The 22,675-nt window shown below is 48.8% G+C and overlaps 1 protein-coding gene across 2 annotated transcripts; it reads left to right on the top strand.

The window, feature by feature from the left end:
• Positions 1–1,283: 1,283 nt before the first annotated feature.
• Positions 1,284–8,040, top strand: FASLG (Fas ligand). Of its 2 annotated transcripts, XM_074832857.1 has the most exons (6): positions 1,284–1,975; positions 2,838–3,052; positions 3,621–3,854; positions 4,227–4,272; positions 6,156–6,209; positions 6,642–8,040. In XM_074832857.1, exons 2-6 carry the CDS (start codon positions 2,951–2,953, stop codon positions 7,034–7,036), a joined length of 831 nt encoding a protein of 276 aa, XP_074688958.1. In that variant the 5' UTR covers positions 1,284–1,975; positions 2,838–2,950; the 3' UTR covers positions 7,037–8,040. The 2 variants fall into 2 exon arrangements, with proteins under 2 accessions (XP_074688958.1, XP_074688956.1); XM_074832855.1 differs by lacking the exons at positions 1,284–1,975; positions 2,838–3,052 and having other exon boundaries at positions 3,092–3,854.
• Positions 8,041–22,675: the final 14,635 nt, after the last annotated feature.

The following is a 22,675-nucleotide window of genomic DNA, read 5'->3' as shown; positions in this document are numbered from 1 at the left end:
TGTATCTGACGCTGTCCAGAGCCTGATGTGAGCCTCTCCTACGCAGTGGTTCACACTTGTGGCGTTTTTTTTAGGCTTTATTTTCTATAAAGTATTACATATAGATCATTGTTCAAGTCCTGCTTCCTTTGGTGTATTTCAAGCAGGTCATCCTTTTGTCCTTAAATCTGCTAATACAAACTTTTAGCTGCTGGCTGATTCTCTTTGCTGTCAACATAAACTTTAGCATACTAGTATGTACCATTAATACAATGTATTCCTTTGGGGTGAGGTGGGATTCTGAGCAAATCTTCTTTTTCTAACTGGCTTGTCTTTTGTTGATTTTGGCAAAGGGGGTGGATTCTCTGCTAAAGGGCATGGAAGGTGTTTTCATTTGAAAATACTCCCTCCTGTTCAAATGACCCAATAAGGCTGCTGAAAACAGAGTGTGCATCTTGCAGACTGGGTGAAGAGGGGGATAGGGAGGTAGATAAACACAGCCAGCACCCCTTTTGCCCTTATGTCCACCTTTCCTGCTCAGCTGTCCTTGCCCTGTATTTTAGGAGAGCTCAGCCTTGTCTAAATTCTGGCTCTAGGCCTTCTAGCAAAACAGATTCATGTGACTTGAGTGTCTACCTACAGCTAATTGTCCCACTATTATTTTAAGCCCTGTTAATATTGGGTGTTGCTTGAGCAATAGGAAGCCAGCAGGATGGAGAGCCTGCAGGCATCGTGATGTGCTACAGATGCAGATGCTTGCCACTGTCTTCCAGTGCATATCATCTTGGTGATCTCTGAAGGCGGTGACAGAGGAATCAGAGCATGACAGCAGAACCAGCACAGTAGAGTGTGCTAGGAAGGGAGAGGTCTCAAAGCATGCTGTGCACCGAAGATGATCCTTTGATGGTAAAATAGCCCCATCTTTGGCTTGCCACAATACGTGGCATTAACAGGCTCTTGATCTGAGCATCCAGAAGAGAAGATGCGGCAGACGTGGCTGAAATGGCTTTCATTGGTTTCATCGTCTCTGCTCTCACCCACCCATAAAAAAACACATCTTTGTGAAAATAGGAAGCAGTGGGTGAGAAATAAGTACGCTTCTGACATTTAAGGGAGACTGCTACTGTGCCTGCAATCCCACCAAGATAAGCTGGCTGCATTAAACAGTGTCAGAAAAAACTTGAGAGTGGATCCTCTCCAGGCAAAGCTATGTGCATGATGACTTTTGACATGCTTGTCAGCAATGCTTCCAACTTTGAGGAAGTCCTGGGCTTCAGTCCCTGCTCCCTGAGCCATCACTCTATTTAATGTCCTCTGTGGCCCATTCAATTGCTCTAAGAGATGGGTGCTCCCTGTCACCCATATCTGTGTTGCAAAGAGCCACGGGTGTGCTGTGCTCACGGCTCAGAGCAAGGGAGTGCAGGGACTGACTGCTGAGCGAGGGGCCTGGGTGGGTGGCAAGGTGCCCGTGGTGGCAGCAGCAGGGCTGGGGTGCTGCGCAGGCGGGGTGGTGGGGAGTGTGCTGGTGGGAGATGCTTGCCCAGCTGTCCTGCTGCCTCTCTTGGCTCCCTGTGCCTTGGAGGCATCTCTCTCTCCATGCCCAGCGCTGGTTAGCAGGCTGGAGTTCACCACGTGGCACAGGAGGTGCAGAGCTGAGCCCAGCCTGTTCTGTGACCCTCTTCTAGTGTTTGTAGGAGTGGACGAAGACCTGTCATCGGGCTGGCTGGGGAGCGTTGTTCTGGGACGCAGAGAGGATTGAGTGAGGGTAGGCATGACCAGGCTTTGAACTGCTAGAGCTGGAGTTATGTTGCTTTTGCATCTTGTATGTCAGAAACCTAGAAGTACAAGGAAGAGCCAGATGGGTTGCTGAAACCTCTCATGTTGCGGATCACTGCTGCAGCAAACAGCTGTGGTGAACGTCTTCAAAAAGCAGTGGGGTGTCTGGTGGTGCAGGCAAGGCTTTGAGGACACGTCTGACTTACTGGTGTGGTTGGAGGTAAGGCTGAGCCCTTGCTCTATTCTCAGACCCTAGTTTTGATGTTCAAGATCAAAGCCTGCATGTTGGGATTGCTTCCTTCAGCCACAGAGGAGACAAATCTCCAGTTTGTTCTTGTATTAAACGTGTCCTTTTTTAAATACTATCCCATACAAATACACAGTTCAGTGTAGGTCTGTAAAATGGAAGAGCAAACTACTGTTTATAACCACTTGTGTGCACCTGTAAATCTATGGGGAAAATCTCATTGCCACCACTTAGCAATCTGTGGTCAATGAGGAATGGAAATTGAGAAATTGGAAATAGAGGAATGAAAATGTCCCTGTCTCTCCTCATTATGATTTTGTAATGAGCTCTTTTAAGTGCTGGTCTTTGCAGCATGGCTTGAATTCTGGATCCTTTCTTGGAAGGCAAGAGAAATTCTCCCAAGATGAGTAGCACAGTGTCTACCCCAGGCTTTAATCACAAGTTACTCAGCCAGGTTAGGTCCTGCTGCAGTGCTTAGCACTGAACTGAAGAGATAATACAGTAAGCCCTTCCCTATCTAATACAGTAAGCCCTTCCCTATCTAAGGCAGCTTCAGGTTAGAAGAGGACTGTGGGATTGCAGATAATATTTGTAAGGGTAAGACGGGCAGCAGAAGCTGCCAGAAGAGCCTGCTTGTGCCCCAAGGCACTCTGTTTCCCACATTAGAGCACATGGCTGGTTCAGCCTGGCCAGTGCCCCGCCATGATTCGGTGTTGTGGGTGAAGGCAGCCCACTGAGCTGGCTCTACCTGGGCTGTTAATGCTGGGGCAGCTCTGCTGAGGCTGCAGCACTGGCAGTGTCTTCCTCCTCTCAATTAAGCTGGTTTTTATCACAGTGAGATGGTGTCTGGGACCGGTGTTCTGTGACGTGGGATCTGTGCCCTGTGGAGCAGCCAAGGAAAAGGCGGGATGCGCCACAGACAGCGATAAGTAATTTGTCCTGTGTGAAATGAAGCAATTCCCCAGCACCTACAGCTGCACTTGGGATCAAGTCTTCATCCTTCTGCCGAGAGGAGTCATCCTCAGCTCTGCCTCTCTCCTCTTGTGCAGGGTGCCAGATGTTTTGTCATTCCTTTTGCTCTGCTTGTGGTCCAGGACACCACAGTGGAAAAGCAGCTGCCTCTGCCCGAGTGGGCTGCTGGAAAGGGTGGTTGGCTGGTGGGTGTGCACTGGACTGATTACTCAGCCCCTACCTGGCAGCGCAGCCCTTGTGTGCACCCCACAAGCACTTCGCTGCTGAGGGCACCTGCTTCCCGACCCTGGCTGCCGAATGTGGTTTTGTGTGAGCAGAGTGTGCTTCTGGGCTGGTCCCGCTGTGTGTGTGTGCTGCCTCGGTGTGGGAGGAGCAGGCGGCTGCCCCGAATTTGCAGCCGAGGGCGGAAACTCTTTGGGGTTTGCTGTTGATGCTTGAGGCTTTCATAGAGTTGCAGCATCTGAGCTGGGTGTTCACTGCTGGAGTGATGCAGGCGTATAAAGGCAGAGCTGGGTCTTCCCCCAGGGCTCAGTCTGGGACAGCCCCAGGGGCAGGTTTTGGCTGCCATATGGAAGATCACGCCAAGCACGTCCAGCCCATCCCGCTCCCGGCCATGCAGCAGAACTTAAACTATGTGTACCCCCAGATCTTTTGGGTGGACGGCTGTGCCAATGCAAGTACTTCCTGCCCCCCGGCACCCCCCGTCGCTCCTTTCCCACCACCAGTACCTGACCGGAGGAGAAAGCCAAGGGACAACAGGGAAAGGAGGAGCGTCGGCTTCCTGGTGATCTCCTTGCTGATCCTGCTGGCCCTCACTGGAGTGGGGCTGAGCATGTTTCAGATTTTCCACCTGGAGAAAGAACTGGCTGAACTCAGAGAGGTGAGGTCTGGCTGGCTGGTCACAGAGGCTCTGGGGAAACATGAAAAAAGAAAAACGTAAATTTGGGTTTGAGATGCTCAGGTGGTGCAAAACTCCCAAGGGGCAGGCTGGTGGAGTTTAAAAGTCTGCCATGCCAGTGTAAGTAGAGTTCCTTATTACTGTGGGGGACTGCTCTAATTGATGACTGATATACCTTGATGTCTTTGTGTTTGGGTGCTGCAAGGTCTCTCTCCCTGTATATTTCTTACCACTCTGCAGGTCCCCATGAGCACCTGGAATTAGCCACTGTCAAAGATAGTCTTTGACTGCTTTAGATGATGCTCTTGTGCTCTCACTCTGCTAAGACAGCTTGTCACTCTTCTCTTTTGACAGTCTGCCAGCACTGAACACATCCCTCCAGCTTTGGAGAAACTCATAGGTGAGTTGATGGACATAGCGGAGGAACCCCTCTGTGTTAGCATGTGTGAATGCTCCTGTTGAACTCTTCCCTCTCCTCATCGGGGGCAAAGGCAGGGTCACAGCTTGGTGCTCTGAAAGGGCTGACTTAATTGGCTTGGCTGGAAAAAGAACTTTATCTCTGGGATGGAGTTCTGCACCCTGCCTGCTGGAGTGCTTAGACGTGTCAGCCACAGGTTCCCGGGGCAGCGTGCCTCTACCTTAGGGCTTCCCAGGCCTGGTGGGGCAACAGTACCAGGGGTACTCTGCCATAAAAGTGAGTTTCTGGCTGTCCTAACATGTAGGAACAACACAAACGGAAGGAGCAGAATGGAGAAGGGCACTGCACATGTTACTCCTTTCTCTGCTTACTCTTTTAAGATTTTGAGAGGATGCAGAAGGTTTCATTTTCTTTGGGGGTGGGGGATTCACGCCTACCCTTGAGAGTGCAACTTACTTTTTTTTTCCTAAATTCTTTTGGTACAAAGTCTCACTGCAGCCAAAGATAGTTGAGAAGACCCTGATTATGTGTCATTGGGTTTTTTTTCTTTTAGAAATGTCATTTCAGTGAAACTAAAACTTTCAACAAGGATCTACCAATTTTCCTAAACTTCATTAGGAAAATACTAAAGAATTTAAATCTGAATGGAACAAGTTAAAAATCATGTTTTGAACTTCCAAACTATTATTTTACTTTTACATTCCATGTTAATGTTATCAGCGAGGATATACCTTTTAAAGATGGCCAAGTTGGAAAGAAATTTTCAGCTCTCTTGACAATTCTTACTAGATCTGAAAAGATTATTTTGCCTTGAGGATTTTGGTTAGTAGGAAAACTAATGTGTTTTCAAGTTTGTTCTGATACTAAGTGAAAGCAAACTTGAAAATAACAGAATTCTCTAGAAAGGGCAGTCCTGGTTTCCATCAAGTTCCATATCAATACATTTTGTAAGCTGTTGCTTAGGAGAAGGGGGGCTCTCATTTTAACTGGATGCTCAGTGCTCTGATCACAGGCTATTTTAGCGATAGCTGAACACAAGTCATAAATAGTAACCCTGAATTTCTTGAGGGGGATGGATAAATAAATAAAGCTAGGGAAAATAATGTAAAGGAGAAGGGGGAGAGGAGAGGAAAATTTAATTGGCCTAAGAAAAGGCTACTTCTGAAATATGAGAACATGATGCTTGGAAGTAGATGCTGAGAAGGGAAGGATGGAGTGGGATGGGATCCAAATACCGAGTCACTGTAACTGGCCCATCTCTCCAAGGGGAACAGAGCCCTCCAGGGAAGGCAGGATTTTCCCAGCTGTGCTCTGCTTCTCTGAGGACAAGGTCTGCCTGATGGTTTGCAGGATGTCTCAAGTGTCTTCTCTGATCTAGTTGTGAGGAGGGTGGGTATCCAACAGACAGAAGTGCAGTGCCATGGGTGCATCTGTCCTTGGCAGTGCTGTGCTGAAGGGTGGCAATAGAGCTGGCTTATCTACGACAGGACATGAGCGGTCAGCTTGGCATCGGCCAGAGATGCTGTGTAAAGGGGCAGTATTGTCCCTCTCCTCTGCCTGGAGTGAGAGTCCTCTGCTTGAGCTCACCAGCTGAGCCATTTTAAGATGAAAGCTCTCCTTGCTCTTTCCCCTTGCTTTTGATCACATCTAGACCCTTTGCTGTGACTCATCCTTTTTAACTCCTTCTCCTGCCCTGCAGTGTTTGCCCAAGCACTGCTCTGCCTCGCTGCAACAAGCTGTGATGCTTATGTGCCCTCTGCTGCTTTAATTCTGCCCAGTTTCACCTTTGTGGTTGGCTCCCTTCTGCACTCCGGGCTGGCTTCTCCGTGGAGCATGTGGCTAACATCTTCCCTATTTTTGTGCAGGGCAGAAGGAGCAGTCAATGAAAAAGGAAGTGACGAAGGCAGCACACTTAACAGGTATGAGCTGAGGGGCCAGCAAGATGTGGGAGCAGGGGTTAGGGTGAGGGTGGGTGGCATGGCTGTAGTTGTGAGGACCCCACCTCACACAGGCTTTCCTATTTTTCCCTTGGTAATACATGTGCTCTGACAGTGGAAAGTTACACCACACCTAAAATCTCTTTCCCTCATTTAGGCTTTACAGTGAGGGCTCTTTTTTGGTTTGGTTTTTGGTTTTCATTTGGGGTGTGCAGAGAGAAGGCTGTCACAAGTGACTGGCATTGAGTGAGGTGAAGGTGAGAGCTCCCACCAGCATGAGGTTGGGGCAGAATTTCCATGCTGCAGACAAGGGCTTGGAGAACATTTGACTTGTTGTGACATGGGGTATGACTTGAGGAAAAAACACACAACTGCTTGTACTTACCAAACTTTTTCTCTTGTTTTGGACTCCAGGGAACCCAGCCCAGCGGGACCTCCCTCTGGAGTGGGAACCCATCTCTGGTCACGCCTTCACCGATGGCATTCAGTACCGTGATCAGGGCCTCGTCATCAATGAAACCGGCCTGTACTTTGTGTACTCCAATGTGCTCTTCCGGGGCAGCATCTGCAGCAGTCAGGTATTGACTCATGTTGTCTACAAGAAAAACCCGGCTTCACCAGGCAGCCACATCCTGATGGAGGACAAAGGCATCAACTACTGTACAAGTCAGAAAACGTGGGCCCGGAAAAGCTACCTGGGGGCTTTATTCAAGCTCAGGAAGATGGACAGTTTGCATGTTAACGTCTCCAAAATTTCTCTGGTTAATTTTGAGGAATCCAAGACATTCTTTGGCTTATTTAAGCTTTGAATGGGGCTGTTGGAGCATGGCTGGCATCCCCCCCTCCGCCACACTAGGACAAGTGAGGGGTGAGTGCTGCCTGAATGGTAGTGGCCAAGCCAGAGTCTCACACCTCTAAGCTCACCAAGAAGTCATCTTCTGGTCTTCTGCATGATGCCTTCAGCATCTTTTGGCTCAAGAAACTGGTAAAGGCTTGAAAGCGGACCTCTGGGAAACACTGGGGCTGTACGGCATCAACCTGAAGAGAATTGCACGTTTTTCCCCTCAAAAAAAACCCAACAAACTCAAAATGTGCTGAAGACCTTGTTGAAACTCACTACTTGCTACCTGAGAAGATGCTGGTGCCAGGGGCCCTGCATGGTTTCATGGCCCTACTGAGCTTTGGCCAGCAGGCATGTGGGGATAGCTGGCGGGTGTCAAGGAGGCCACTCGAGCCAGGGCTGCGGGTGCCTGTGCCATGCCACGCCATGCTGCAGGCAGTGGTGTGGGAATGAGTAGTATGGAGGCTTCAACTGCCTCCCCCGAGCCATGGGTGGCCACCCTGCCCAGGCATTTGGCACTGACTGCTATACAACAGGCACCTGCCTGCTAGCTGGCTTGTTATGTGTGGTATGTTCATTTTATGTTAAGTTATCAACTGTTCCCATCCCAGAAAATGTGCCCCAACCCATTTATTTAAATCATTCTGACTGCCCTGCAAGGAATGTGCCAGAAGCAGCCCTGCCAGGAGGAGGGTCCCAACCCTGGAGATAAACCATGACTGCACCGTGGTGGTGGGGCTGGTGGGGAGGCCATATGCTCTACTGACAGGATCTGAACAACACAGCAGTGCCTGAGATGAAAGCAGCATCTTCAACCCCCTTCCTGCCCTTTTGATGCATCAGGGTCCCCTACGGAGACCTGATCCTGCAACTCCCTGCACAGTGCTGGCCACCATCAGCAGCATGGCTTTGGCTGGCCCCCTTGTCACAGGTTGTTATCTCCTGAGCAAAACACAGATGGTAAATAAAGGTATATTTTTCTAGTAAGTGGCACTGTCCTTTCCTCATTTGGGACAGCAGGCTTCTGCACTGGCCAAAGCCCTGAAGGCCTCTGCGATCAGGGGCCAGCACCCTGCTCCTTCTCCAGCAGCATGGCAGAAATCTGGGAGCCTGACTCCACTTCCCTGCCATGGAGCTTTGGGGCTTCAGCATCGAAACATCAGGATCTGGGGACCAGGAAGGTGTGATGTGGGCAGCACAGAGCAGGCAGCCCAAGCCCAGTTTGGCCATCAGGAAGGGGACTGATCTTAAAACACAGACTTGAGCTCTAGTGGAGCCAGACGCTTGTTGCTGAGCAGAAGTGCTGCCGTCCCCAAAGGCACCATGTTCCTCTGTGTGCTCTCTGTCTCCAGCAGCACTTCCCCCGTGACAGTTTGAAGGGCAAGGAAGGGAAGTGGTGCTTTGTTAAAAAAGCCCTTATTTGCTCACTCTGGTGTCTGGTCCATGGAGCTCTTCCCTTGCATGGGTTAACCCTGGGGCTGTCTGCCACATTGTCACCCCACAGTACACAAAAGCTGTAGTTCATCATCTTTGTATGCGGTCCCACCTTCTTGCAGCTCTGATGCTGGTCACAGTGAACAGTGGCTCTTCAGCCTGCAGCGTTTATTTCCTTTTCCACAGTGCTGCTCTCGGTTTGGTGGTGTGTGGCCTGTGGTTTGCTGTGGCTTGATTCAGGGAAATCTATTTCTTCAAAACTTAGAAGTGGACTGGTTACTGGTGTGGCCAGTATGAAGTGAACGCTGCATCTTTCTGGTCACTCAGCTGTTGCTGCACTCAGATATTTCCACTGCATTTCTCAGGATGGAAAATACCTTGAAAGGCCAAAGTTTAGGGACATTTCTGCTTGCTTGATGCTTTCTCTCATTGTCCTCACCCCTTCCTAGTATCAGATAGGCAAACCACATCGTGCAGGGATGGAGGTGATGGATCCAGACCCTGCCGGGAAAGGCTGGAAGTTGCTGTCCTCTTCTGATTGTTATTTGTGCTGTGTTGCTTTCCTAGCGACCAAACATCCAAGTGGAGACCGTGCATCTGTGTGTACACATGCCCACAAGCTCGCAGCTATTTCTGTAGTAAAACTAGCTGAGGACATTGCATACTTCCTTTCTTTACTGGTGAGCAGCTTGGAGAGAGACAGAGCATTCAGTGCCCTGAGGAAACTCGTGCTGAGGTTACACTCTCTGCTACTACTGTATTGGTGAAGGGCTGGAAAGCTCCCAAAGGTTTCTATAACTCAGCATGCAGTAACTCATCTAGAACGTGAATGTAGTCAGCTCTGGGGCAGCGTGCAGCAGTTGCTATTGCTGCACATCAGGAGGGGGCAAGGATCTGTTAGACTTCTTATCTGAAGTGCTAAAGGCAATGCAGACCTGCATGTTTTGGAGACAGTGGCATGGTGGGGTGGACAGTCATGTTATAAATAGTGCTAAGTTCTCCAGAGGTGGATAGAGTTGGCTTATCTGTGCAGAATAAAACTAGGTGCTGCTAGGGTTGCTCTTGAGTCAGAGTGGCTGTGATTGTGTTGAGTCAGTGGCATGGCTGCCAGTAAGACGTGTGTTTCTGCGTTGTGATCCCTTCCTCAAATATTCCTCTAAACTGCCCAGAGCAAATCCACTACTTAGCTTGTGGGCTCTGACTAAAGATTCAAAGTAAGGTCATGACAGGCTTATACGATTTCAAACCACATAGAGTCAATTAATAGACTGCTTGTGCCACAATGGCTTTATTAAAGTCATCTGTTTAGCTAATGAGCTGTTCGTTTAGTGAAATACTTGCTTATTGTTATCATTAAATACTTCATGAATATTTAATGCTGATATTATTAATAGCTCTTGCACTATCTTTAAAATTATTTAATAAAAATATTCAAATTATGGAAATTTATTTTGAAATTATTAAATATTTTGTTTCCTCCCCAGCAAGGGAAGGGTGTCTGTACAAGAGAGGATATTCCAGGTCCATCAGCAGTGCTGGTCATTGTGATGTTTGGGTTTTTTCTGTCTTGAAGAAAATAAGTAACTCTTCCCTGCAGGTCATGTTTCTGGATTGCAGTGGTCTGAGCTGACCTCCTCTCTCCTGATGGAGCAGCCTGGGCCATGTGTGGAGGCACCACAGGGTTTGGGCACCATTTAACAGGGCTCCAGAGAGACTTTCCTCTGCAGAGAAAATGGCTGACAAGAAATGACAAGCCCAGATCATCTTCTGACAAGAGGTTTCTGGTCTTCTCCTACTGCGTGGGAGTCTCCTGGGGTTCACATCCTCTCTTTCTAGGCACAGGCATGCTTTCCTACATGATCCAGCCTGAGGCACCTGGCCAGCGCTGAGCCAACGGGCATGTTGCAGGCACACAGACAGCTCCTGTGGTCAGCTGAACCCTTTCCAGGAAATGTCTGTGCGTCTGGGGGTGCAGCTGGCCAGATCAGGGCTCTGCATGACATAGAAACATTTGTGCTGCTATGTGGCCGAGCACAGCGAGCTGCTTGATAGAGATATGGCTCCTTCTGTGGTTGATGCGTATCAGATGCTGCATCCTTTTTACCTGCAGTGGTGGAGGAAAGGGGGGGCAGCGTGCTAGTGTCTTAAAAACTTTGGGTAGGCCCGGTATGTACAGTAACCAAGGTAGTATGTACAGTAACCAAGGTGGCAGAAGGGACTGCATTATAGAAAAGATTGTATGGATAGGGTCATTGCTGCTTCCATGGCAAAAGCACAGTGGAAGCCAAGGGATGCCCAGTGAGCTATGAGAGTAAAAGCAGAGTGTGAGGCAGGATGAACGGTGAGTAGGGCTGGTGTGTGATGGGTGCTGCTGCACAGTGGGTGCTGTTTCTCACAGATCGGTGGAGATGGGCAGTGGTGTGCTGGGCAAACAGCCCTGCCAGTGCCTGCTGCAGCTCTGCTTTTCCCCAGCAGAGAAACCCTGGTCAGAGAGGGAGGAATATCCCCTGGATAGCTATGGCTAGCATCCCTCATATCAATACTGCGTACTGCATCCATGTGTCCTGACTCTTCACCAGTCTGTGATCACTTGTGACAGGGAGGAAGGTGACTGGTGCACAGCAAAACCCTGAAGGGCACCAGTAATGCAAAGGCAGAAGGAGCAGTTGCTGATCTCCAGCTGATCCCCAGCACGTGCTGAGGCATCAGGGTGTCAGAGACAAGAAATGGAGCCACAGCATAGTCTGGCTCTCAGCAGGCTTGCTCAGATACACATCTTGGCTCAGAGACATCGCAGCTTAGTTGTCGTAGCTAGCTGGAACTGTCACTGTTGAGATGTGTTATATGTGACTGTTTCTGTAGCCCTCCCAGGAAGAAGAGAGATCATGAGTAAGAATGGAAGAATTGATATGTCTGAAGCCACTCAAATTCTGTGAGTTTAGACAGAAACCTTCTATTTGATCTGACAAGTTTCATTGTTGCTTTGATTGGTTTTTTGGGGGTTGGATTTTTTGTCTTTTATTTTACTTATTCATTTACCTGAAGCCAGCCTTGAGCTTTCTAAGTTTCTGGTACAATGTCTTGTGGGGTTACTTCTTCCAGCCCATGGAGCTGTAAAGACTCTGCCAAATTTTTACCAAGTGGGGAAGGAGCATTTTCTAGTGGTTAGAGAGGGGAGAAAAAGAGAAGGGAGGTAAACTTAAATATTGCTATTATTTTTCTAGTACTCTGACATGTGGCCATATTACATCATGGCTACAAAGGTGTAATTCTAGGCATGACTAAGCGACTGAGGTTTAACGCAAAAGAGAGGATAAGGTGAGTAAAGAGAGAAACTTTGATGTGAGGTGAGGCAAGTTGCATGTGAATTTCTTGTTGATTTTAATTAAAAACAAAATCTTGACAACTTGTTGCTGATTCATCTCTCAGGGTAACACGGGGAGTCAAATGTTCCGTTCCCTGCAGATGATCGAAGCTCTGACACGGGAGATGTGGGATCGCAGGCTGTGGTGCAGGGGACTGCTGGCAGTGTCTGCAATGGTGTCTTCTGCCAGACAGAGGTGTGAAGAGATGCTGAGTTCCCTCACCCCTCACCTGCGGTGTGACCAGCAATGCTGCTTTAGGATCCTACCAGCAGGCACTGGTCTGGCTGGTTTCCCCTGCCAGGACATCGGCAGTCATGGGAACATGCACATAAGCTTTCTGGTGTGAAGACTTGTGTTTTTTTTAAAAATAAGCTCTTCTCTGGGTAGCAAAGAGACAAAAAGCTCTAGGTGGAATAACAAGCCCCCATGTGCCTCCCTCTGCTTCACCATTGTCTCATTGTGAGACCAATGTCTCACCATTCCTCAGCACGTTCTGTATGACTCGCCCCTCTCTACAGAGAGCCAACTTCTTTCCCCCACTTACAAACCATAAGATAGATTTTACATCTCTCTCTTTCCTATATTCCACAACCAGTTTCCTTCAATAACAGTTGAAAAAGTCTCCTTGCTCAGTTTCCTTTTATTATTAGAGATTCCTCTGGTTCCCCTTTGTCAGGTCATTCTTGGGGAGTGAAATCCTGTTGGTCAGCTAATTCCCTGGGACATTCAGCTTGGAAACCTGCACTAGCCAGGGGAGTAGCTAGCTGCCTGAGCCATCTGAATAACTATCAAAACTGGACTGCATGCTCTCCTGAGCCCTGTGCTGGGGACACGCGTTTCTCTTGGCATTGCTAGTGAGGTTTATGTCAACACAGAGGCAAAAGATTTCAGAAAAAGGCATTGGAGAGGAAGATTTGTCTCTCCTAATTGAAGCAATCTACAAGTTAGCTGTTCATGCTGGAGGTGTGATGAACATGAAATTCTTTAAGCAGGGTGCAATCTGTTTATGGCTGGTGCAACTTCAGCTATCATGAGGTCAACCAAAAAACTGGTACAAGCTGCCCAATCTCAGCACAGGCTCTGAAGGACGTGCTGACAGAGTGGCTCGCTACCATTCTCTTTATCTGTGCTCCCTGCTAAGGTTTCTGCATGGAGAACAGGTATCCAAGATTTGACTTTCATTAAAGTCCTGAAAGAGAAATCCAAACCATGGAAGACCAGAAATGCTCTAGCAACCAAAGAGGATGTAATTTGCTCTAATTCCCTGCTCAGTTTCAACTGGAAAGGACTGGGAGAAATTCAGTGTATTCAGCAGACAAATCCCATTGCTGCACTTGGTTTGAGTGAGGGAGGGCTGGCTGGCTAGTTTTTAAATAAGCAGCAGAAGTGGGCTGTTGCAGCCTTTGTGATGTTCCTTGCTGTTGTGCTCTGAAACTGGTACTGCATGTCCTACCCATCAAGCGGGCCTGCCAGGCTGCGTGCGGCCGTGCCTGTGCCCTGCTTTGCTGCTGAGAGCCAATTTAAGGCTTGGACGTGGCAGGGAGTTATTGTGGCCTAGCTAGCTACTGTCTGTTAGCAGAGCTGTGGCCACAGCAAACACGATATTCTTGTCAGAGCCTTTGAAGTTTGGGGGTGCAGGGGCATTTCTGCCTCCTGCTTGCAGCTGTGTTGCTTGTTTATTTGAGCTGCCAAGGACTGGAGTGAGGATCTTTGCGAGAGCTCCTCTGCTGTCCTGGTGTGCGAGTTTGCAGCAAGGGTAGGGAATGATGATTTTGAAGGTTTGCTCGAAACTCCCCACTTGCATCCTGTGGAGACCTGGCTTGCTGGGCTGGAGCATGTGACTCAGGCAAGGCTGCTGAAGGAGAGAAGAGGGATGGTAATTTCTTGATCCAGCTCGAACCACCCTTAGGTACTATTTCCCTGCCCTTGACGTGTTTATTTTGTCATCATATGCATTTTATTCTGCACAGAGGGGGGAGTACAGTGGCAAGACATGGTGTGATCCATCTGTCAGTCTATGCATCCACATAGTCATTGTATCTAGTGCCCTCCCAGGCACAGAATAAAGATGTTTCAGACCTGGCAGGATTGTCTATGCAATGCTACAAGAGAAGTACCAGGGCTGTGTGCTGTGCCTTGAGATGCATGACTTTCATTTTGATGTTAACATAACTTGTTGCTCTGAGTGGTCCCCACTCCCAGAATGCACATAGGATGGAAAAGATAGAGATGGTTCCCCAGGGGGGGAAAGGCTGGGGGGAGCCTATTCTCTGTGCCTCCCCCAGTGTGTACCAGTGCAGTGAAGACCAGTGCCATTGAGTCTGCTTAGGATGCCAAGGAAAACCATGCTGCAGAACTCCCCCTCACTTCCTCTGGTGCTAGGAAATGTCATTAGAAAGGCTTCTAGGGGCAGGTTGTAGCAGAAACCATCTGTGGGTCCTGTAATTTCTGTGGAGTTTGTAATTTCTACTTTGTTAGCTCATCAGACAGGCTGAGGAACGAAACACAAAGCATGAGAGAACCTGAAAATGGGCTTGGGACCTTGAACTGAGGGCCAGGGGCAAGCCTGTCCTGGCAGGTAACACAGCACCAACAGCACCCATCCCTGCTGGCACCAGGCTCTTCACCAAGGGCTGGTGGTGGCTGCAGGTGCCACTGGGTACTGGGAGCTTCTGCCTTCATGTGCCGATTCCTCTCTTCTGCAGGACCCTGGCCTGAAAGGTCTAACCATCATTTCAGCAAGAATTGTCCCCTTTTTGTCTTCATGCAGACGTGTTAAACAAAAATCCAGCCCTGTTGCTTGGAGGAAGCTGGAAGATACACTGAGGGGATGAAGGAAGAGAACATGGGGACATGGGAGCGGATTTCAAGGCTGCCATGCTCAAGAGTGGTGTTTGGGACTGTTGGGGCTGAATCCACAGCATACCAACAGCTGTACAGTCACTGAATTCTTTGAAAACAAATCTAAAAATTAGCAGTTGGTGGCAGCCCTTTTGTTTCTCTGTGTTTCAGCTCATTGCCTGTAAACCATGCTTAGTACCTAACTTTATAGGACACTGAAGAAAAGCTTACTAATTTCTCCACAGTGCTCATATTGGGGTTATGACCAGCATCAAACGTGCATAAGGAAGTGGTGACAGTAATGAGCCTCTCACCTCTGCCAGCTCGCAGCCAGGTTGAATCAGCACGCTGGGCCCTCTGAAGAGAGAGAATAAGGTCATATAAACGAGGGACGTGGTTTAGAGAAAAGAAACTAACGTTTATTGCCTTAAATCATTGACTCTTCAGGAGCCTCACTTAGCAAGTGTTGCTTCTTTGTACAGCCTTCTTGGGAAGTTTGACCTCTTCCTTGTGACTGAATTGCTCTCCTTCTTGCGAGTGTTTTCTAGTGATTTGTACCTTCTACAAGTCTGCTGCTGAACACTTTGCTTTTGCTCTTAGGGTGTGAAAACCTCTTGCAGAACCATTGAATTGTCTGTTAGCAGTATGCTTCACATAATTGGTTTGAAAATTTAGTCTTTCTTTAACCGCTTTCACTCCTCTTGTTCTTTACTTCTATTTCCGCTGTGAAGAAAAGAGAAAAAAAGATGCTGTCCCTCGTAGCCCCACTCTTTAAAAGTGCTATTTCCTGTGGTCTTGAAGAGCACGTTGAACCCAGAAATGTGAACCTGAAATACCTTTGCACCCTCCTGCTGAGTGTAAAAGGAACCAGGTAGGCAGCGAAGCCCCGTGTTGGCTTCCAGTAAACCCCCAGCCTTGTGTGGAGCTGCTGAGTCAGCAGGGTTGTGTGGCTGTCAGGGCTCCCTTCTTCCCCATGCCACTGCGTGGGGTCTCCAAAGGCTCTGTCAGCACTGCAAATGTGTTTCTGCCAGAGATGCAGACAGAAATGCTGTTTTCTTTCTCAGCATCCCCGTGTGCTGAACAGGGCCAGCGGCTTACCTCTCGGGGGGGAGCAGGGCTGAGCCATGTGTAAAGTACTCAGACTCTCACCTGGAATATATTATAGAAATGACACATTTTAAACTTGCTAGATGAATACTCCACATACCTTTGCTTGAAATTTAAATAGTACTTAGAGTCAACCCACCACAACTACTGACCCGCAGATCAACAGCCACCTGGCTGCGTTCTCATTTCTCTTCCTCAACAGGAGGGGGGAGAATATAAGATGGAAAAGCTTGTGGTTGAGATAAAGACAGGGAGATCATTTGTCCATTACTGTCATAAGAAATAATTTGGGGAAATTACATATTGAAAGAAATTTGGATAGTGAGAAACAAACCCAACACTTTCCCCCACTATCCTTTTTTCCTGGGCTCATCACCTTCATTCCCAGCTCCTCTACCTGTGCCCCCAAAGTGGTACAGGAGGATGGGGAATGGGGGGCTGCAATCAGTCCATAGCAGGTCCTCTCTGCTTCTCCTTCCTCCTCACATTTTTCCCTTGCCAGAGCATGGGTTCTTCCATGGGCTGCAGTCCTACCCCACTCCTGCGTGGCCTCCCCGGGGCTGCAGGGGATCTTGCCTCTGTGCCTGGAGGTCCTCTCCTCTTCCTCCTCCTCTATCCTTGGTGTCGAAGGGCTGTTTCTCACACTTTTCCCCCTCACTGCTGGGCAGCATTTTCCCCTTTCTCAAACACGCTTTCACAGAGGCACCCCCAGCTTCGCCAAGGGGCCCAGCCGTGGGTCCATTACTGAGGCAGCTGGAACTGGCTGTGCCTCGTGTGGGGCAGCCTTGAACTCTCCTCACAGACACCTCCTGCCGGTGCCTGGGAAGTTGTTAATAAGAAGAAAGTTGTTAACATGCAGCCACGTAACATGGTCAAGCTCTGGGCTTGTCTCTGGGGCTGCGCCTTTGAGCACGACAGAGCAAAGCCCTGTGTTGGGTGTGGGAGGGTGGGCAGCACGCGGAAGGATCTGGAAATGGCTGCGGAGGCAAAGTGACATGGTCACACAGATACAGCAAAAGACTTGTGAGAAGATGGCTGTGGCTGAAATGACTGGCTGCAGAATGCGTGGAAAGATAGAGAGTAATTATTAGTAAGTATTACATATGTCTATAGACAAATATTCCCCCCCTCCCCTTAAATGGATCAAGCTCAAACAAAACACAAATTGCAGCCAGCCATGGAGCAGATAAATAAAACTGTCAGCAGTTTAGGACACTTGAAGTGTTTTGGGTTTACATTTGGAAGAAAATGGAATATAATCTTATCATAACCATGATGTAATAATACCTTTATTTCCAGTGTTAGCTAGTTCACTAATATCAAGCTTGAAACCAGAAGGCCTGGAGGACTTGTGCAGCCAACTTCTATCAGTTTTGTGTGTATGACTGGAGCTACCTGAGCTGCTGGTGTGAGGCTGAACCAAGTCTTGGTGTGCATGTTGAGGACAGGCCAGTTGTTTGATGTCTGTTAAAAATGAAATTGTTGGTGTAAACACAGAGCTAGCAGCTGGAAAGCCTGAACAGAAACTAAGAAACACCTCCTTTTAGTAAGAGACAACTCAGAGCAAGGAGGGAGAATAAAACAGAAGTAAAAAAGGTTTCCCCACAGTGTTACCCAGGGCTGTTTGATCCTTGCAGTCGGGACCTTGCCTCCAGCCACCAACGAGGTCTCCATCACCCCAAGGTTTGTCCTTCTGCCCTGGGCTGACACAACAGCTCCCCCTGGGACTCCTTTCCCTGCCCTCCCCACAAAGTCTAGGGGCCTTTTCCCTGAGGATGGAATAGGTTCCCACCTGACCTCTTCTTAAAAGCAGATAAGAAATGGTGAACACACAAAGTCCCTCACATGAAGTTTTATGAGGAATTTGAGGAGTGGGTCTAGAGTGTTAGAAGTCTAGCAGTGGAGAGCAGCCAGTAAGCAGCAGGTGAGGCCCATCCCTCCCAAGGACACAGGGGCTTCAGACCTGCTGTCTCCCTGACAAGAGTGAGGCAGAGCCAGCAAGCATGTGGTAGTGAGCAAATAACTCTGGGGTGTCTTAGTCTCATGCCCCAGACTGGTCAAGCACCCGCGGCAGAGGGCCACGACACGTGCCCACTGCGTGCACTTGCTCAGTGTGACACCCAAAACGGCTGCGGCAGCTGTGTGAGGTGCTGAGTGGGAAGATGGCTGTAGTCTAGTGGGATGCTGCTTTATGGAGTCCTGCTAGAAAGTACATTTCTTAGCTATTGCGTAGGCTCTTGGTACCCCTTTTTTTAGCTTGGTGTCTTGGGAATTCCCTGTCACACACCCTGAGACCAAGCTCTTTCACATCAGGGACACGCAGGAGTTTGTGACTATGGGTATAAAAGCACAAGAGGACAGTTCACTTGTGCTTTACTTACTACTGGGACTTCTTCATCATAGCCAGTTTCCCCTTTGAAATTAGAAAACTTTGGAATCAGGAGTAGTTACTCCTTTTTCACCAAGAGCAATATATGTTTAGTCCCCAGGCAGTATTTTCCCACACAGCCTTTGCTGGCAGCTGAAATATGTAGCTGTTATTTGCACTCTGTATTGTGTTGTTCTTTGGTCTTTATTTGTGGTTGCATTTTTTGGATGCCTTTCCAGGTGACGTATGATTCTTATTGTTATCTGGTGTGATGATTTATATGTTTCTTGTCAGCATTTAGTGCACTTTGATGTACGGTGGCATCCTGGGGTGTGTGTGCACACACATCTGCAAGTGTTACTGAGGTCTTCTCAGCAATCTGTGATGACTCACATTCTTCATGCTATCCTTTTTTCTGTTTTTCCTTCACCGTTGTTGCTTCTTGCATGACCTTAAGTCTAGGATGTACTTATTTTAAAGTTCCCTCCAAGAGAGATACTCACTTTATATTAAGACATTGGAATAAGTAGCTGGCAATGCTAAGGACGAGGGGAGTGTGCTCTTGACTGGAGATAGCAATGCCTGTGGTAAGCAAAAAATAGCTTAAATGGTGAACATTGGCAAGTGCAGTCAAATGCACATGTGTGCGTGTGGGTGAAAATGTGGTCCTAAATGGAACTATTTTCTGTCTACCACTGTGCTTAAAGCTGTTACAACATCTCTAAAGGCAGCTTCTCTCCACGCAGCTTGTATGGCGTATGGCTCTGTGCCCAGGCAGAGGAGGGTACGTGACTGGTGGTGGGAGGGGGAGAAAATGTTGGGGTGAGAAGCCATTTTTTTCTTCAGAAGTCTGGGGTAATGGCTGGTGAAGCTGAAGGGCGCAGGACAGGCTGCAAGCAGCAGCACGGAACAGCTGCTTGTGCCTGGGAGAGTCTCCTGCTAGTGCACTCCAGGCCCCTTGTGCTGGGATGGGAAGCATGTGCAAAGAGTTACAAATGCCCCAAAAGAAGCACTGCTGATGAAGAAAATAGGAGGCAGAGTAGCTAATATTGTATGGACTGTTTGTCCCACCCAGAGATGGCTGTGTGCTGGAGGGAGGGAAGAGCTGCTCTGTAAAAATACTTCAGATACCTTGTAAGCAAGGTTGTATCATCTTTTGACTCGGAACTTTGCTTTGCTGGCATGAGGTGGAACTTGGAAGCTGAGGAAGATGAACACCGCAGCAGCTGTGTTTGCAAGATTATAGGACCTGGCAGAGAAGCAGCTGGGGCGAGCAGCCAGCAGATGTGGCGACGGCAAGGGCTGGGGAGGGGGAAATGCCCTGAGCTCCTTGCGTGGAGGCAGGAGCTGGGTAAGGGTGGATATGGGGGCTGACAACACAGAAGGGAGCAACATACATTGGGGCCTCTCAAACTCTGCTTGGATGAGCAGGGAGTGCATCCTTTCACTTCATAAGGAAATTAGATTCACAGATATAATCTCCTTTGTCTCAGAGCCCAGTATTTTGGGGACACTGGTCTGAACTGGCTCTTGGTGTGCAGTTTGTGAGTGAGGGCACGGTTACAGGGACATTTTCAGCTGAAGGGGAGCAGAGAAGAGGAAAGGTGTGGCCACACTAACCCTGCAGTAAAGGAGGAAGCTGAAAAAAGGAACAGGGGCCAGAGGCTTGGGGATCAAGATTTGGATGGGTGTTGGCAGGAGTCTCCATGCTGAATGAGGCTACAGGTTTTCCAACCACATGAAAAAGTTCTTTGGTGGCACAAAGCAAGCTGAACGACAGGTCCCAGCTGTAGGTAGGGCAGGTCCAGGCTCCAGCCCCATGGCACACGTACCACTAACACTCAGATAAGCCAGTCTCCCTCTGCCCTGCCTGAGTTCCTTGGCTCTGCCACGCAGTGCTGCCAGGAGAACTTGTGGTCTGCGATGTTAGCACCTCACCTGCCAAGTCAGTGTGGCATTGTCAGAGTAGTGTGATACTTCCAAAACAGCCTGGAGACAGCAAGGGCCACAGGTGATTCATAAATATTTGCATTCTGCAAATGACTCTTCTGCTGGGACGGGTGAATCACATCTGGTGGTGGTGAGGGCTTGGGGGGAGATAAGGCCTTTCTTTCCACGATGGGTGGTGGAGTCTTCCCTGACCCACATGCTCTGGCAACATGGCCTGGGCTGAGCTGAGGACCTTTTGGAAACTCTTTCCTCCCCACTGTTGAGCAAGGTGCCTGCCTGATCCTGCAGCAGTGCCCATTCCCTGTGACCAGGTGAACGCTTGGGATGGTGCTGAGGGTGTGCAGCAGTGCCACCAGGCACCCACGGCCTGGGGTCCCCGCAGGCTGGCGTATTGCTGCTCTGGAAAGGTCCCGTGTCTCCTGCAGGACCACAGTGACCGCCCGCGCTGCCCTCCCTGCTGGGTGGGAGGTGATGCTCAAACATTTCCATGATGCTTGGTGGTGGCGGGGGCAGGAAGCGCTGATGATCTAAGCTGTGAGGAGACCTTCTTCCCTGAGATAGCTGGTTTTAGGCTTGGGTGGGTTGTTGGTCCCTGGGGGCCTGAGCAGAGATAACACTTAGTGGCTGGCTGGCTGGCTGGCTTGCCATGGGTTTGTCTTAATCCCAGCAGTGAGGCTTGTCCTGCAGCTGGAAGACAGAGGTGATGACTTGTGGCTACAGGATGAGGACTTTGCCTGAGTGTACGTTCTCTGCAAAACTTGCAGCCTCCCCTGGAGAGCCTTGAGCTCAGGAGGAGACCTCCTAGGAAGAGATTCTGGCTTCATGGGGGCCAGGGACTTGGGGACTGGGAACTACAGAGTGGGCTGACACATGCCAGCACCCTGCCCTGTTTGTTAGCTGTGCCTGGCACGGGAGGCTGGATGGGGGCTCTCCAGAGAACCCTTCCCACCTTCTGATCAATGCCAGGTCCTGGCTCAGTCCCAGGCTGGAATTGTCCCCCCTCTGTGCAGTGTCTCTGCACTTGGGGTGATGCTTTCACACAGGAAACGCTCCTCCAGCAGCCAGGGAGAAGGAGAAGATGTGCAGAAGGGGCTGAGCATCTCTGAATTCCAGACACCTTTGGGGTGACGGGCTTGTTCCACCCGTAGGTGCTTGTGGCAGGCTGTCCCCCATGACGCCTCTCTGCCACCTGGAAGCGAGCACACCAGTAGCCATCATGATAAACAGCTTGGGGCTTATTAAAACAGCAGATACAAACAAAGTGTTTCCTCTTTATTTTGTGTAAACACAGCTACAGGAAGTCGAGCTACCTTGGGCAGGAAGCAGAGGTTACTGAGGACAGGGACACACAGTCAGAGGGGTTTTGCATGCTTCTGGCAGCAGTCTTGATCCACTGCTGCTCCAAAGAATTGTCACCATCTTAATTTTCATCACAGCTTATGAACTGCTCTGATGAAATATATAGATGCCTTGAAGACTGGGACAGGGAGGCTTAAAGAGCACAATTTAAATGGAGACCCTGCTTTACAAATGTACATTTGGAGACTTCTTAATATGTGACTTCTGGATGCAGATACCAAATGTGACCGTGTCAAAGTGGGTTTTGGCAAAACCATACCTGGATTGCTTTGAGAATGTTAAGTGGGAAGCTGATTTCAGAGTAATCTTAAAAGTAAAATCCTCAGGAAACTCAAAAGTAGATTAAGATCCAAATAAGCATCTGACTGACTCCAAAGAACTTAGAGGTGGCTATTGCCAGTATTGGTTACTAAGACTATTCACCAGCTAGACACAATACCGTTACTTCCAGCTGCAGAATTTTAGACAAATTAGGTAGTATTAAATTTCTTTGTGACTGGAGCTTTCCCAGTTCTTTTGAAGATTTGCCACATGGGTCTCTTAAGGCCAGTGTGGGCTGACTGTGATATGAAGTTTTAGGTTAGCTCATCAGCAAAGCACTCAGTATTGATATGAAAGCAAAGGGCCTGAGCATACAAAACAGGCATCCTATGATAAATCTTCACTGGACATAGTTTGCAGCCTTCCATTACTCTTCCTCTGCCTTTGGCAACCTGCTTAACTGAGACATCCTTACCAAGAGATGGGTCACTGTTGTCTTGGTTGCTAAGCATGCAAAAAAAAGTCCTGAAAAAGGCAAGCATTTGTAACAAAACTGCCGTAGGCTTGGAAAACACTGTATTTTTTGGGTAAGCAGGACTTTGAGAAGTGGAAAGAAGTGGGAGGAGAAATCAACCCATCAGTAACAAGTTGTTGTTCAGTAATTTCTGATCTTGCTTAGGGGCTTGTATCTAAGAGCCTGAAAGCTGTGTGAGATTGTGTGCTAACTTTGAATCTTTGGAAAAGAGTGACATTCCAGACTGGGAACATACCAGTGACCTGTGACAGTAGGTGTAACAGAGGCCAAAGAGCCAACATCACACAAGAAATTCAATTCTGGATCATAACTACCCTTCTTGGGGAAAAATACAGAAAGCTTTTTCCCTTACTAGAGAAAGGCCTGAGATTCACTGGTGAAAAACTG

Source organism: Strix aluco, chromosome 8, assembly GCF_031877795.1.
Source record: "Strix aluco isolate bStrAlu1 chromosome 8, bStrAlu1.hap1, whole genome shotgun sequence".
Lineage (NCBI taxonomy): Eukaryota > Metazoa > Chordata > Aves > Strigiformes > Strigidae > Strix > Strix aluco.
This window is presented reverse-complemented; position numbering and strand designations above follow the sequence as displayed.

Excerpts from the sequence above, each read along its gene's own strand:
- FASLG (XM_074832855.1), top strand. The coding sequence starts at position 3,405 with ATGCTTGAGGCTTTCATAGAGTTGCAGCATCTGAGCTGGGTGTTCACT. Across the intron at positions 3,855-4,226 it reads AACTGGCTGAACTCAGAGAG|TCTGCCAGCACTGAACACAT; the intron begins GTGAGGTCTGGC and ends CTCTTTTGACAG. Across the intron at positions 4,273-6,155 it reads AGCTTTGGAGAAACTCATAG|GGCAGAAGGAGCAGTCAATG; the intron begins GTGAGTTGATGG and ends ATTTTTGTGCAG.